This window comes from Juglans microcarpa x Juglans regia, chromosome 2D, assembly GCF_004785595.1.
Source record: "Juglans microcarpa x Juglans regia isolate MS1-56 chromosome 2D, Jm3101_v1.0, whole genome shotgun sequence".
In the NCBI taxonomy this organism is placed as follows: Eukaryota; Viridiplantae; Streptophyta; class Magnoliopsida; order Fagales; family Juglandaceae; genus Juglans; species Juglans microcarpa x Juglans regia.
In genome coordinates, this window is record NC_054596.1 from 12,830,597 (window position 1) to 12,847,320 (window position 16,724).

Below are 16,724 nucleotides of genomic sequence, written 5' to 3' on the forward strand. Positions count from 1 at the left end.
ATATATATATATATATATAAATATATATATATTATCATTTTAATTTCATATCAATGTCATTCTGTCAGCAAGTTGTCCTTTTGGTTACCCAGAAAGGGATAACATGAAAGTTGTATCATATGTTGATTTTGGCCTCTGAAAAAGTAAACCATTGATATCTTCTACTGATTAAATTGACACATCTACTGGAAGCTACAACAATGCAAGTTCCTGTTCTTGATAGATTTTTTCTTCAAGCATGTTATTCTTTCTAATTTATTTACTGGTCTGTTCTTTTCTTTTGTTTACTAATTTTGTTATTAAATTTCCAACTTGGCACAGTGAAGACGTATACAAAAGAAGATTTCCAAAGAGCAAAGCTAAGCCTTTACATATATCCATTCAAGATAGAAGTTCAAGATGCAAGTTTTCTCTGCTGAAACTTGTCCTCCTAGTTATCGTATCTGGAGCATTTGTAAAACTCCTACACTCTCCAGACGTTTACAACAGCAATGGGCTAGCACATTCTGGTTCTAGGTATATGTAATCTTACATTATTGATGGCACTGCTTTTGATATTTTGAAGTTTTGCTTTGTGACAATTTTTCCATTTGGCAACGGACAAGAGCCAGGGCATCTACAAGAAAACAATTTCCATGGGGTTAGTGGGGGAATTTATGGGCAGCATGCCGTAAATTGTAGGTTTTTTTTAGTAAAATTCTTGCTGCATTCTGTAAAATGTAGGCTTGTTGGAATCATCCCCTGCAAATGCAATTAGCTTTCCTTTGATTCCTGTTAATCACCTATTCACCTGCTCTTGTGAAACTACATTGCAGGAAAAATTATAACATTTCCAACTTCAATTTTAACATTTAAGCAATGCAGGTCAAGTTTTGTGGACAGGTGGATATGGGGTGGTCAAGATCCTCGCTATCGATCAAATCTAGACATTGAATGGGATGACATTATGAAAGTTCTGGAAAAGGTGACCGAGAATCATGAAAAATGGGGAATCGGTCTTGTAAACTTCAATAACCGTGAAATCGATCATTGGAAGCAGCTTATTCCTGATGCCAAACACATTGTTCTGCACTTGGACTACGCTGAAAAAAATGTGACATGGGCTTCCTTATATCCAGAATGGATTGATGAGGAAGAAGAAACTGAATACCCATTTGTCCATCTCTACCAAAGATTGATGCCACAGGAATCCGACTTAATCTTATAGCTGTTAAGCTTCCTTGTCGGAACGAGGGGAATTGGTCCAGAGATGTAGGTCGGCTGCACTTGCAGCTTGCAGCTGCTGATCTAGCAGCCTCCTTCAAAGGCTTGTATCCAGTGCATTTGCTTTTCATTACCAAGTGCTTCCCTATACCAAATCTGTTTACTTGCAAGGAACTTATTGCACATCAAGGGAATGCATGGCTATACAAACCAGGCCTGCATGCACTAAGAGAAAAAGTCCATCTCCCAGTAGGCTCTTGCGAACTTGCACTTCCTCTCAGGGGCAATGGTCAGTCATACCTCAAAATTTTAACAAGATGTACAATACAATTGTTGCCACCATCTCTCTAAATCATAACCTATTTTTTTTAGAAGAACTAATGAACATCAAGGCACGCACTCGATTGAATTTAATAGAAAATAGCAGTTTTGAAGTGTTGATTTTGCTTTAAAAACTCAGACACTATGACATGCTACCAGCTCGCTAGTAAGTTAGTGATTTCTTTGTGAATTGTATGAGATGCTTCAAATTCTACCTGGTAATGTATGGTTCTTCCATTTTGCATAGCAATTTGTTGATAGAAATCTAATACAATTCCTTCAAATACAGAGCTGATTTACTCAAGAAATATGCACCGAGAAGCATATGCAACGATTCTACATTCAGCTCATGTTTATGTTTGTGGAGCCATTGCTGCTGCCCAGAGCATCCGCATGTCTGGCTCCACAAGAGACCTTGTCATACTTGTGGATGAAACGATCAGTGCCTATCACAGAAGTGGACTTGAAGCTGCAGGTTGGAAGATCAAGACAATCCAGAGGATCAGGAACCCAAAAGCTGAGAAAGATGCCTATAACGAATGGAATTACAGCAAGTTCCGGTTATGGCAGTTAACAGATTATGACAAGATCATTTTCATCGATGCTGATTTGCTCATACTCAGAAACATTGATTTCTTATTTGGGATGCCAGAAATTTCTGCAACGGGGAACAATGGCACACTCTTTAACTCCGGTGTCATGGTTGTTGAGCCTTCAAACTGCACTTTCCAGCTTTTGATGGATCACATCAATGAGATTGAGTCGTATAATGGGGGGGGACCAAGGATACTTGAATGAGATTTTCACATGGTGGCATAGGATTCCAAAACACATGAATTTCTTGAAGCATTTCTGGGTTGGTGACGAGGAAGAAGTTAAGGAGATGAAAACTAAACTCTTTGGCTCCGAGCCTCCAATTCTCTATGTCCTTCACTATCTGGGAGTGAAGCCATGGCTGTGCTTCCGTGATTATGATTGTAATTGGAATGTTGATATATTCCAAGAATTTGCAAGTGACGTTGCACATGAAAGGTGGTGGAAAGTACATGATGCAATGCCTGTGCTATTGCAGCAGTTCTGCCTCTTGAGATCAAAGCAAAAGGCGCAGCTAGAATGGGACCGTATGCAAGCCGAGAAAGCAAACTACACAGACGGGCATTCGAACATTAAAGTTAGAGATCGACGTTTAAAGAAATGCATAGACAATATCTGCTCCTGGAAGAACATGTTGAAGCACTGGGGTGAGACAAATTGGACAGATGACGCGTCTTTTACTCCAACACCACCTGCAATTTCTACTGCATCTCTCCCTGTCGTGTGAATCCTGGGCTCTCTTTTGGCCCGGAAACTTGTTCCTTCAGTTTCTATTTCCTCACTGTTTTCATGCCTTCTCTTTGTAGGTGACATAGTTTCCAAGAAGGGTTCATTTTTTCCCCACCTTTTAAAGGCCCAAAAGTGCTTGAGATCCATTCTTTACTCTGGGTACCGTAAACATCATCACCTCACCTCTTATAGAATCGATCCATTTACAGTTACATGCATGTTTGTACCCAAATTGCCTGTCGTGATAAGAGAACTTTCTGATTTTACACTATCTATATGTAATGCCCCGATCTCGGATGGGTCGGGGAGTTACTCTGTGTCACTTAAAAAATCATAAATCACACTTTAGATATAAAATCTAACTCCTTAATTACTCATAAATGTAATGCCCTAAACCTAGTTGGCCTGGAGAATTACTACCTGACACTTAAGAACATGTTTTCCAACACAACTAAAATAAAACTCCAAAACTTTATTAGCAAAACTCAATCTCAAGTACTCTAAATAATCACATTGAAACTCTACAAAGTTATTACTGCAGCAAAATAAGCTAAGGAGTCCAAAATCTCCCGGTAGTCATAACAAACCAAACTAATAACTTCAAAAGTCTTACTAAACTCAAGCCCAAGATATAATTAAATCTAAAAGACATAAGACATCAGAATTCCTTCTTCTAACATCCTCTCTCAGCTTAATCATGCTCACCAATCTAATCTAGGTCCTCAGTTGGACTCTCCACATCATCTGAAAAATATTATGAAGATAGGGGGTGAGTTATCAACAACTCAGTAAGCAGAAATCATATGCTAGCGTGTAAACATGAGCATTTACAAAGTAGAGCATGCAGAACAAAATATTTTCCAGAGTTATCATGCAGAACAGAACATATTTTCAAAAGTAACAGAGCGATGGTTTTAGGACAAGTAAAACTCATAGTGCTTTGGCATAACATAAACTGAGTATCATCATCAGATCAAAACAGAGCATAAACAGAGCAGAGACCATGTTTCACCCCCGTGGTAGGGTTGTGCTAACCCCGGTGGCCAAACCAGGCAGAGACAGAGGTGAAATCTTTCCTTTATTCTTCTCGGAGCCCCGAGTGTGCACACAGGAAAGACCACAATAAAACCACTTTGTTTCCAAAGTGGGTGCACTCAGAGACAGAGAAGTTGGTACCAACCCAAACAGAGCAGAGCATAACAGAGTAGAGCAGAGCAGAGCAGAGACAGAGTCAGATACAAAAACCAGTACACCATGCCAAAGGTTTTCAGATGTTATATCCAAATAATACAGAGTATCAAAACAGAATCAGACAGTTTACACACACTGAACACAAAATATCTTTTCAAATAAATGCACACCTTTTCATATTCTCAATATGGCTCATTTTTCAGATTTCAGAAATCACATGACAGAATTTAGCTCATGTCTACACAATGCATGTCAGAACATATTTTTCTCTTTTTCGTACAGATTTCATGAGTATGCAAATAAACGACCGAGGTTGGTTTTGTTTTTTCCAAATTCTCATTTCACCACAAAAATATGTAAAGTTTTCATAAAATAACCTCAGTCTCAAATAATTCGTGTAAGGTCTAGCATAGGAACCCCGCTTACCTGACTCCTGCAGCGCATTATCTGACTTGAATACGGTCTCTATCCGTCTCGTCACCTATTCATAAAAATAATATAAACTAAATATTAAAGTCCAACAACACAAAATTGGTCTAGACAACTTAATACCCAATTTCTAGACCATAATTCAGTAAGTTTAATCAAACTCAATCAGCCAAATAATAATCCGGACAGCCCACACTTCGACCCAAAATATTCTATACCAATCTCAATATTGTCCAATACAAGCATCAAAACCAATGTCAACTCAAATTCCAATAACTCACACTTATTCCTACAGTTCGCAGTCCCAAACAATTACTAACAATTTAATCAGGACGACACTACACACTACTCTCTCTCCGTTCACAACTCCACAACAGGAAAAAAAATATCTCAACACTTCTAGATGTTAAAAGGCCGCAACAAACCCTTCTAAACATTTCCAATACATCAAACCAATAATCCAAAAATATATCGTCACTTCCTAAAAATCATCAATATTCACCATGACCAACGTCAAACTCAAAACACCAATATTTAAACCCGAAACAGCTAACAAATTTCATAGCATAAACCAATCTCACACAAACAACTCCATCATCCAATCTAACTGATCCCCTTACTCCTCGGACTCAGTCCGGTACCACCAATAAATTAACAGTAAATATGAATTAGAGCATAAATACATTTAAATCTCAAAAGTTCTTTGGGAAAAATACTTACAATGCTATAATATAATTTTTGAGAGATCACGGAGGTGCTAGAAGCGGCAACGCAGCAACAAAACAGTGCCAAAAGCACTGTGGCCGTGGGTCTCAAAAACTCACTTTTGAACGGGTGTAAACGAAGACTCGAGATTGATAGGGTAGGGCTTAGGGATGTCGGTGAAGATAGTGGTGGTGGTGGTTGGCCGTGAGTAGCGGCGCAATAGGCGGTTGAAGTGCAAAAATACCCAAAACGGAAATGTTGATGGTCGGGCTTCACTGGTGACAGATCGGAGGTGGGGTTGGGTCCATTGGGTTGCTAGAAGGTCGAGAATGATGTGGTGAGAAGATGGTGGCCGGGGGTGGCACGACAGCGGTGCAGCGGCGCAAGGAGTGCCGCGGCTTGGTGATGCGCGTGGGAGCTAACGGCGGCTCGGTTGGGCTGAGATTACAGGGGGTGGTCGCTGGTGGCTGGGAAGGACAGTGGGCCGGGCGGTGTCGCACACGGCAGCGCGAGGCGGCGGGGCTGGGTGGAAGAAGAAACGGACGGAGAGAGAAAGGGGGAGAGTCGTGCGGCGCACGGGAGAGGAGAGGAGAAAAAGAAAAGAAAAAGGAGAAGAAAAAAAAAAGAAAAAGAAAAGAGGAAAGAGAAAATGTAGGAAAGAATGAGGTACAATCCTCATATCTTGGGTCATAAAAACGATCCAACGGAAACGATTTTAACACAGCAAGTAAAATAAAATAATTCAAATGCAGTGATTAAAATGAAAATAAATAATTAAACCCCACAACAAGTTAATTTAATTTGAGAAGAAATTTAAACACATAAAAAAATTAATTTAGAGAAAGCACTTCAAAAATAATTTTCGTAAACTAAAAATCATAAAAATAACACAACTAAAAATCGAACAATTTTAAAACAAGAGAATAAATTTTAAATTAATAACAAATAATCTTTCAATTAAAAAAATACACTAAAATACGGGGTGTTACAATAAACCTCATTGTTTTAAACAATGTACTCCAAAATAGTTAACTAAGAATACGACGGTCTAAAAAAAAATGCCAACTTTTCCAAAGTACTAAGTCTACAGAGCAAAACAAAGCTATTAAATAAAATTCTCCAACAATAAGTGCCCACTTTGTATTTAATACACTATGCTCACATAGGCTTACCCATGTTTCCTATTCTTGAACTTTCGTTGAAGTATCCAAAAAATCTAAAAAATATTGTGAAGATAAGGGTTGACTTATCAACAATTCAGTAAGTAGAGGACATATATTAGCATGCAAACATGAGCATTTATAGAGTACAGTATGTAGAACAAAATATTTTTCAGAGTTATCATGCAGAACAAAACATGTTTTTAAACGTAATAGAGTGATGATTTTAAGACATAAAATCCAGAGTACTTTGGTATAACATAACCTGAGCATCATCATCACATCAAAACAGAGCATCTCACATAGCAGAGACCATGTTCCACCCCGTGGTAGGGTTGTGCTATCCTCAGTAGCCAAACCGGACAGAGACAGAGGTGAAATCGTTCTCTTATTACTCTCGAAGTCCCGAGTGTGCACATAGGAAAGACCACATAAAACCACTTTGTTTTCAAAGTGGGTGCACTCAGAGACAGAGAAGTTGGTACCAACCCAAACAAAGCAGAGTAGAGCATAACATAGTAGAGCAGAGACAGAGTCATATACAAAATCAGTACACCATGCCAAAGGTTTTCAAATGCCATATTAAAACAAAACAAAGTACCAAAACATATTCAAATTATTCTCACATACTAAAAAAAAATCGGAACACCTTTCTAAATCAATGCAAAATTTTTCAGATTTTCAATATCACTCTTTTTTGAAATTTCAAAGACAATCATGACAAAATATAGATCATGTCTATACAATGCATGTCAGAAAATATTTTTATTTTTCATATAGATTTTATGAGTAATGCAAATAAGCGACCGATGTTGATTTTTCCCAAGTTCTTATTTCATCACAAAATATGCAAAATTTTCAAAAAGTTAACCTCAGTCTCAATAATTCTTGTAAAGCCTAGCGTAGGAACCCTGCTTACCTGGACTTTTAGCTTTTTCATAATTTCTCCACAACAATACTGAACGAAAATCAATCGTCACCTATAAAAAATAATTATATAATTTCTATAAATATCCAAAATTATCACCTTTTTCAATACTTGAACTTGAGACGCTAAGTAACCTATTTTCCTAAAAATCTAAATTTCTCGAAACCATAAAATATCATCCAATCTCAAATGCATCGATTTTCACTCAATTTCCAACGAAGACAAACTCTAAATTCTTTAGACCTTAATATCAACTGCCATTTAAAAACCTTAACTATTTTATGCCAAAAAACTTTTGGACTAAAATAAAGTGAGAAGAAACTCACATAAAATAATATACAAATTTTCTATAATTATCTTGAAACCCATCGTAAAATCATGTCCAAAATGGAACCATCCTAATGACAAGGGAGTTTTGGAAAATAACTCATAAATATGCATGGGCTTTTGGGAAAAATATGGAAACAGAAGGAATATGAAATTATGAAAACTACCGGACCAAAACCATGCTACAAAGGGGTGTCCCAAACTCACCGAGAGAGAGGGAGAGTCGCGACGGCTGATGAACTGGGTGGAGATCGAAGGTGGTAGGCACGGCGGCACAGAACTGTGAGAGAGATAGATTTGATGGGAGAAAGAGAATGGAGAGTGAGAAAGAGAGAGCACCACGGCGTGAGGGAAAGATGTTACCGAGAGGAGGGTGGTGACTTGAGGCGGCGATAGTGCAGTACAGTAGTGATGGCGTGGAGGAGGTTGGTGGTGTAAGGTGGTTGATTGCCTATGGTGACCTCCAACGATGCTATGTTTTTTAGAAGTAAAACAGAGTTTCATATGGTGGCTAAGCAAACTGTTTTGGTTGTTAATGGAGGGACACGAGCATGGAGTTGGGCAAAAGAAAGGTGACTTCTGTCCTGCAAGGGAGGTCTCATCACATTGCTCGAGCTATTGTGCTGTGAGGTGGAGGCCATATGTGTGTGCTAGTGGTGCAGGGGTGATGCTGTGGGGTGGCTAGGTTCACAGTTTGCCAAAAAGCTAGTGGTGCTCGGTGGTTCTTTGGTGCAGGGTGGCAACGGTGCAGTGGTTGGCTTCTATTTTGCTTCAGGGTGGTGAGGGCTGAGTAGTGGTTTGGGCACGGTGATTCGGGTGGTGTAATGGATTCGTCGATTGAGTTGGCGAATAAGGGATGAACATGTCGTTGGTTGCTCGACAGGGAGAATGGAAGTCAGCAAGCGTGTAACGGAGGGATCATCTCTATATACATGCGTGAGAAGACTAGCGGTTTCGAGGTTGATGTTTTGAAAGTTATAGTATCGGTGAGAGAAAAATCAGGAGATGATGGAGAAGAGAGATCTGGACATGGAAGTGGGGAGAATATGGAAAGAATTTGAAAACTGAAAGTAAGAGAACTTACATACCTAAACGAAGCCGTTTGGCACCTCCGTTGGTATGGGTATTACACTATAACTCAAAAATTTTATCCAATCTGGCATTGAATGACACAAGAAGTTCTAAAATAATTTAAAAGGGGGTGTCAATAAGTCATCTTAGATTTTTAAAAGTCTACAACCTTTGATCATCTTCTTTTTCACGATACCAATCCATGATATGAGATTGGGAATTGCCATGAATTTTAATGTCAGCTTGATTAAAAGGCATCCAAAGAGCCACTGTCGAATTAATGCTATTAACTATGGTGCAGCGCGCAGGCATTGCAGAAGCCTAGGCTAATGTGCTAACTTGTAAAGTTTATGCAGAAGTGGTTGGAAAACTTGATCCATTGATAATTATAATCTGCCACAAGAGTTTAAACAATTGAAACCACAGAGCCGTTGACCATCTCATGATAGGTGGAAATTCTACCTACCTCCTCCCTGTTTTGTATCTTTAGTTGAGGTAATTTCCCTCATGGTTTGATGGTTAAAGCTACAGTCGCTTCTTTTATAAGCATTTTAGCAAACCTCAAGAGACATGAAATTGGTTTATCTCGCACCGTGTCAAGAGTATGAGGGTTGTCGAACAGACAAAATGTCATGCTACATAACAAATTGTTTCTTCCCATGTCATTCCACAACTATAAATATCATTTTTAAAAAATCTAAGTCTTAAGTGCAGCTCAAAGTTTGATTGGTTTTATTTTTTTAAAAGTAATATTAGATACAATTTTAAGATATGCAAGTACCACATACACTCTCTTTAAAAAAAAAATAGGATCCGTCGTTAAAAAAATTAATTTTTTTATGTGAGATCTAAATTTACTCATATTTTTTTAAAAAAATACATAGAACTTGCAAACACTAGAGAGTGCAAATATCATTTGTACATAACTACAACCATCTACCTCAGACTAACAAGTATCAACAATCACCGCAGCACAGCTGCACAACACAATACAAGTTGTTGCCCCTAAAAAATAGCTCATTGTTTAGACAGCTACCAAAGCCATCAACCGCTGTAACCATTCTCTTGGAGTTTGGATCTAGAAAATACTTGACAGGATCCTTCTGATCTATTTTTTTAGGATTTGTTTTCCTTCTTTTATGTAGCTTTGTCAAATTTGTCTCAAGGCTTTTGTTAAGATTCTACCCCTCTATTGGTTTACATTTTTTTTTTTTTATGATATTGCCATTGTATAATGCTAAGAACAACGACAATAATAATAATTAGTAGAGGGTGAGGCATATGAAACATTTAGAAAAAGGTGCGAGCCTTTTCTCCAATCTCTCTCCAGAGGTCATTTTCTCTCTACCCAACCGTTGGCATCCTTCCATTTCCTCCGTCTAGAGGAGGGTTGGAGCTTCGGCTCCTCCCTCCCTCCTCTTGTTTGACCAATCCTAGAGCTGTCTATAGAGTTTTTTTTCCCTGCCCATAGCATCAAGATGTGCCGATCTACTACCTACTAGCCACCTACGACTACCACACGCCTCACCAGCTGTCGATCTGTCAGAAGGTCGAAAAACTGCTCAAAAGAGCGGCGCGTGAGTCTCACATGCGGCTTATACCGCGCATGAGTTTCACGTGTTGTTGTACCAGAGAGAGCCTTCTGCCATCACGCGTGGCACCACTGGGATCAGTAGTTTCGAATCTCTTAGATTTGACCACCGCCTTATTTCCTAGATTGGCAATGAACCACATGCGCCACCGCAGATAGTGAAGGTCCTATGCCGATGTATCTACGCATCCTCTGGTTGCTACATTCATATGTTCCGCTTTCCCTAACCAATAATCAAGTGAAAGTGGATGTAAAAGTCTTTTCCAGCCAACCCAAACCAACAAGATGTAGCACACAACTCTTCACTATGGCTTCTAGCCGCAGTATTATAGTCTATTTATCAGATTATATTAAAACCGCTTCAAGTGGCTTCCCCTGATGAGAAATGGGTGAGAGCCAAACTTTTGGCTCTAGATCTATTTTTTCTTATTTTCGTGATGTATCTGTTGGTTTTGAGAAGACTATAGGGGACTCCCACCCCTTTAGAACTTATATCTTGTAATTTACTAGTTTATCTATGAATATTTTACTTGCTAAGAAAAAAAAAAACATTTAGAAAATGTGCCATATTCATTGGCTTTCCAACTACAATGAGGTTGTTTGATAATGTAGCATTGTTTGGTGGCATGAACCCAAAAAACAACAGCTAAGTAATAATTTCCTAGGCTATAAATGTAACACCTCATATAACTGTATAAGTAGTGAATAAAATCGCACAATATTTAGGAAGAAGAACTTGTTGACATTTATATTGATTTCAATAATGCTGGAATTCTAACTTTTAACATGTTGTTTGGGATATAAGCCTTGGCGTAGTTTGAACTTTTCTTATGTTATTACAAATGATATTAAAATCAAACTGATCATTTTATAGTGTGGAACATAAGTGCATCAAAACATAACCTCGCAAGGGCATTACACATATTAGAGGGGAGATGTAACACCATATTTCTCTAGAAAGGTAGTGAATGAAATTTTACGTTGTCAAAGAGAGAGTTCTTGACATTATATATATATAAAATTTGAGTTTCACATATAATTTTGAGTAATTATTTTTTTTAAAATTTGAATTAATATATTATCTTAAAACTGTTACTGTCAAGAGTTTAACCGTGACCATACAAGCAATGCCATTAAAAGGTACCCACTGAGTCACGCAATTCTCCCATGTCATCTCTCCCAAGCATGGTCCTATTTGGCATATGGACATGGATGATCATATCAATAGGAGGATATTATTGGCAATAAAAAGGTTCTCTCAAGTTATTGCTTGAATTTAAGGCCCCTAAGAGAGAGTAAAAAGTGAAACGAGCCATACAAAATGAGCAATAAACCGTCTCAAGGGAACCTTAACCTTGTCGGCAGGCTATTAAGGTTTCGTTTATTTTTACAGATGAGATGAGATGAGATGAGATAAGTTGACATTAAAGTTAAAACTTAAATAAAATATTGTTAGAATATATTTTTTTAATATATTTTTTGTTTGTTTTAGGATTTGAAAAAATTGAATTCTTTATTTTATTTTATATGAAAATTTAGAAAAGTTGTAATAATTATATGAGATGAGATGAGTTGAAAACTTTTCTAGAAGAAAGAAACGAGGCTTAGAGTGTGTGCTGTGAAATTGGGCTTCTTGTTGCAACTGCATGTATCTTGCAAGTCAAGAAATTGATGGCCAGATGCCAATGCCTTTGTAACATTACTAGCATTGAAAAAGTCCATGTTATTCGGTATTGTTTGCGTCATTTTTCTCTCTATTACATTTGTTCAACGTGCGACTTAGTGGGTGGCAACCTCCAACATCAAAATTCAATGAATGACAGTGACCTTGTGGAAATTTATTAAATAAATAAATAAATAAATTATTTTATATGACAAAGTAGAAATTACACCAATCAAATTCTCATCAACCTCTCCCTGAGTTACACAACAGATGCCAAGAGAGAGATACCACATATGGATGGAGATCAAATGTAGTCAATGATTTGGAATCTCCCAATATTGTTGAGCTCCAGACATATTACTACAAATATTTCTGCAAAATTTGAAGCAAATTACTGAGAAGATGGAATCCACTCATCTCCTTGGATAAAATTCTTGACGGAATATGTGAGTATGTGCTCTGTTGGGATTTGGTTACTCCAGATTACTCTCTTGGACACATTAGAGCCTGGTCCAGAATTCCCAAATTCCCCATAATAGAGTGTTTGCAATGCAAAATCGCCATCCCATGGCATCCAGCCTTCTGGTGTAATAAGAGCTTCTAAGTTACAGTGTATAAAGACGGTCCTCGAGTACAACTTCCATGGCCTCCCTAAATAATTAAAGTGTACTTTGGGATTGTTATGATACAGTACCATGTATTCGTTAGTGCCATTTATCAAGCAATTCTGAAAAACAAAACCTGTGGATTGTGCAGGGTCGTTTCTACTATGTGCAGTGATAGTATTTTTTTCGCCCTTTGCTGGATCTACTTGCCGGGGGCAGATTAAGATCTGGCAATCTTGAAAAACTGATGCTGAGTTTCCAAAAATGAAATCCACATTTCCCTGGATGCGGCATGATTTATAGAATTGGCGGAGGGAGCGAGCATAGAGTGTATCTTGATGGCCTAAGAATTCGCAGTTCTCAATGACGGATAGATCACTGTCTGATCTGAAGGCCACTGCTTGGTGTGCATCAGGACCGGCCGTGTTTTGGATTGTGATGCCGCTGGCCATGAATCCATCGCCAAGAACAGCTATTCCAAAATGATTCAAACATAAGAACAAGAACGGAATTTGATTCAAAGCAACTCAAGAACAAGAAGGGAATAACAAAGCAAAGCTAAACTCATAAATTTTACGGCTTCCTAACATCTGTTCTCTAAGGACTTCTTCTACCATTTCATAAAAGAAGTCATCTACAATTGTAGTCAACATTTTATCTTTTGTTTTTAGTACTAACTAGCCCTTTTTCCTAAACTCTTGCAACTAAATAGTTAACTGTGAATAAGTTTGCAACCCAATTTCATTTGACACGGGCTCTACACGAGGACAAAAGCTGGAAGGATGGACTTGTGATTGCAGATGTTTAAATGAACATCAAACGCATTGACTGTTTAGTGAAAAACAGCCAAACATCGTGTGACGGGAGGGTGCCCAAGTCGATGGTTAAAATAATCATAAACTTTATTCGGTACGGAATGCATACAATGTAAGGTGACAAACTCATGGAAAAACCTAAGTGCAAGAAGCCGTAAAACCTAACATGAGCACCTCCCCAACAGTATTTATTGACTCCATCCACAACCTTGAAAATAAAAACACATATTCAAAAAGAAAAGACAAAACAATAACAAGGAAGAATGGCCACGCACAATGAAGTAATATGCATTCAAAAGGCTTACCAACTGTGGCTGTGTTGTATGTCCAAATCCCGGGCTGGCCAACGTTCAACGACCCCGTAATGACCGTTTTGCCCATCCCGTCTCCTAAAAACACCACGTTCTTCTTCTCTAACGGGATTCTGACGGTTTCCTCGTATACCCCCTCCTTTATATGTATCACGAACTTCCGTTCCCCGGCGTTATCAGGTGCGGCGTTCACTGCCTCCTGCACCGTCTTGTAGCACCCGCCACTCCCGTCCTTACACACGGTCGCATCCGCCTTTAGCTTCGACGGGAAGCCGCCCCGGAAATCCGACCCAGAGCCGCCACCTCCCTCCCAGAATCGGTCCCGCTCGGTCTTGGGCGGGGCCCACGACCCGGTCTGGTTCCCGAAAATACTGTACGAGAACACCATGCTCAGCGCGTTACTCGTGAGCCCAACCAACGAGTCCAGAAACGACATCGTCGAGTTCACCATCTGGGTATCGTTCGCGTACTTGAGCGCGGACCAGCAATCTTGTTGGTAGAGCAAGGAGGCGCTCATCCAGATTCTCGCATCCTTGATCCTGCCATGTGGCAGTGCGTCTTCGGTAGTCCGAGAGATCCGGTACTCGGAGCTTGTGAGGGACTCCAGGCAGTTTTTGGCGGCCGAGGTGCGATTCACATTCCCCGCGGACGAGTCCAGGATGGACTTGACCATGGATTGGGCGGTGTGGAGGTTCTGGGAGGAGACCCAGATAGCGGACTGGATGAGCTGGAGAGGGGTGGGGTTGGGGGGCACGTGGTTGGATTGGGTCAAAGAGGTCTCGCATGGGATAGGGAAGCGAGTAGCCTTGCAGGCCTGGCGGATCGCGGGAGAGATGGAGGAGGGAGCATCAGGACTGGGTTTGACGGCACCGGGAGAGAAGGAAAGAAAAAGGACAAGGGAGACAAAGAAGATGCAGGCCATGGAAATTACAAGAAGTGTGGATGGCTTAGAAAACAGGAAGGTGTTGGAGCTGCTTTTATGGACAAGTACTTCTGTGGATTTTCTTTGGTGACTAGTGGCCATATCGAGTCGATCCACTAAAATAGCGCGCACTGGGGAGAGAGAGATCAATTTGGATGGTAGTGGAGTAGGTGGACGCGGTAAGCATGAACGAGAAGGGAGGTGCGGTGACTCGGAAAAGGAAAATGGAAGGCGGGGCTGGGTTCACGGGAGATTGATGGGGATTGGTAAGACTCAAAAAGTCACGGGTTGTTATGGTTATTCGGTAGGGTAGAAGTTGAGTGAGCTGTGCGCCTGCGTCTTCGCATACAGACTCAAACCCTCAAACGGGTGGGGGAATGCTCTGTTTGGACTTTTTGGAGAAGAGGGTCGCGGGGGAAACCTTCTGGTGGGAGTGTCTCTTTTGCAGAGGAAATTGCTCGAAAGAAAAGAAGGGCAAGCATGAGCAGTCCACTGATGAACTTACTCAGTACCTGTCAGAGCCCCCAGCTCCAATACCAACAGATGTTCTGGAGTGGTGGAAGGTTAATAGTACACGCTACCCCGACTTTCTGTTATGGCTCGAGATTTCTTGACAGTTCAGGCAACTTCCGTAGGACCTGAAGATTTGTTCTGCAGCAAAGGTGATGATGTAGCGAAGCAACGATTTTGCATTCCGCATGATAGTACACAAGCTCTCCTTTGTATCAGGTCATGGACTCAAGGTGGAATCAAGTTGAAGTTCAAGTCCACTGAGATAGACTCTGAGATGTTGATGGAATTGGCAGCTGCTGCTTCAGCAGATAATAGTAATGCTGGTTCTGAGAAGAAAAGTGATGACAGTGACACAGCATTGCTTGGTGTATTATGGATATTTGCCATCCATTTCCATTACAAAGAGTGGGAACTCTAACCCAGAAAGATAAAGAAAGAAAAGAGTCATATCTTGAGATGGCTACGTGTAATTACCTTCCCATCTCAGAAGGGGAATCATGGGTGTGCAATTGACATTTTGCATTTCCTGTATTTATTAGGTGAACATTACGTACTGACGTACAGTAAAACTGAAAACGCAACTAGAGACGGAAACAGATGATAGGTGTATCTGATTATTTGAACATACGAATAATGTAATGAAGCAGCCAAGCAAAATCTTGTTGGTATTGTAGCCTACCTTTTTTGGAGCTCAAAAACATGAAAAAGTATATACATGGGTTGTGTTATCGCGTACAAATTGAAATCCTAGCTACTCTTTTTATAAGAGAGACACTAGTGTTTTATCTTTTAAATCTTGTTTCCATACTCGCCTCGTAGTAAATAAAATAATAGTCTTTTATTATAAGAATTCATAGATATCAGTTCAAAAAAAAAAGAAAAAAAAAACAAAATACTATGTTGGAATTATTTCTTCTCGTATATACCGCTCGTGATTCCAAGTAATGTATCATGCGCCCAACGATGTCGTTTTTTAATGAAGCACCAATTTAAGTTATCATAAACAAAATACAGAGAAAGAGGATAACGTCCTCTCTTAGAACATTCCTATTAGATTCTCCATATTTTCTCTATCCCTATAATTTACAAAAAATTTTAGAATTTTGAAGAAAAATCACTCCCCATCCCAATACCCATTTTTTGGTTAAGGTTTACGGTGTGTACAGTCGTTCCCCATATATGGAGAACAACTGTACATCCCATCACCTTCGGTTTGGCCTTCGTCTCGCATCTTCTTCTCTCTTGGTTGGCCCCTTCCTCGCAACACCAACGATAGCAACCCATCTCCATCGGCAATATTTGTAAGTTTGATTTCGGTTTCTTCAAAATCATTACTGTTTATCTCTTCCCTCATTTTCTTGTATTTTTCTTTTCCTATCTCTTTTATTCTTTGTTTCTCTCTTTTCATTTTTCTTCCTCCCGACACCTTGATCAAGGTATAAGTATGCGATGGAGAGCCTACAACTCTCTCTTTGCATCGACGATCTCTTCGCTTTTGGCTACCGAGAAAGTTGTGATGCTTTTACCAACTTCATTTTTTTTTTTTTTTGTCGCTCTTGTTTAGAATTTTAATTTTGGGCTTTGTTTGAGGAAACCACTTCTCAAACACTGGGAGGGGTTGAAACCCCTTTGATAGTTGATGGCAA

The 16,724-nt window shown here is 39.5% G+C and overlaps 1 protein-coding gene and 1 pseudogene across 1 annotated transcript; one reads left to right on the forward strand and one right to left on the reverse strand.

The window, feature by feature from the left end:
• Window positions 1-223: 223 nt before the first annotated feature.
• LOC121248997 lies at window positions 224-2,940 on the forward strand (annotated as a pseudogene).
• A 9,017-nt stretch (window positions 2,941-11,957) lies between these two features.
• On the reverse strand, window positions 11,958-15,105 carry LOC121248998 (probable pectinesterase/pectinesterase inhibitor 51). The gene is made up of 2 exons (XM_041147636.1): window positions 13,638-15,105; window positions 11,958-12,989 (listed from the first exon to the last, which is right to left on the reverse strand). Exons 1-2 carry the CDS (start codon window positions 14,665-14,667, stop codon window positions 12,304-12,306), a joined length of 1,716 nt encoding a protein of 571 aa, XP_041003570.1. The 5' UTR covers window positions 14,668-15,105; the 3' UTR covers window positions 11,958-12,303.
• Between the last annotated feature and the right edge of the window lie 1,619 nt (window positions 15,106-16,724).

Excerpts from the sequence above, each read along its gene's own strand:
- LOC121248998 (XM_041147636.1), bottom strand. The coding sequence starts at position 14,667 with ATGGCCACTAGTCACCAAAGAAAATCCACAGAAGTACTTGTCCATAAA. Across the intron at positions 12,990-13,637 it reads ATACAACACAGCCACAGTTG|CTGTTCTTGGCGATGGATTC; the intron begins GTAAGCCTTTTG and ends ATTTTGGAATAG.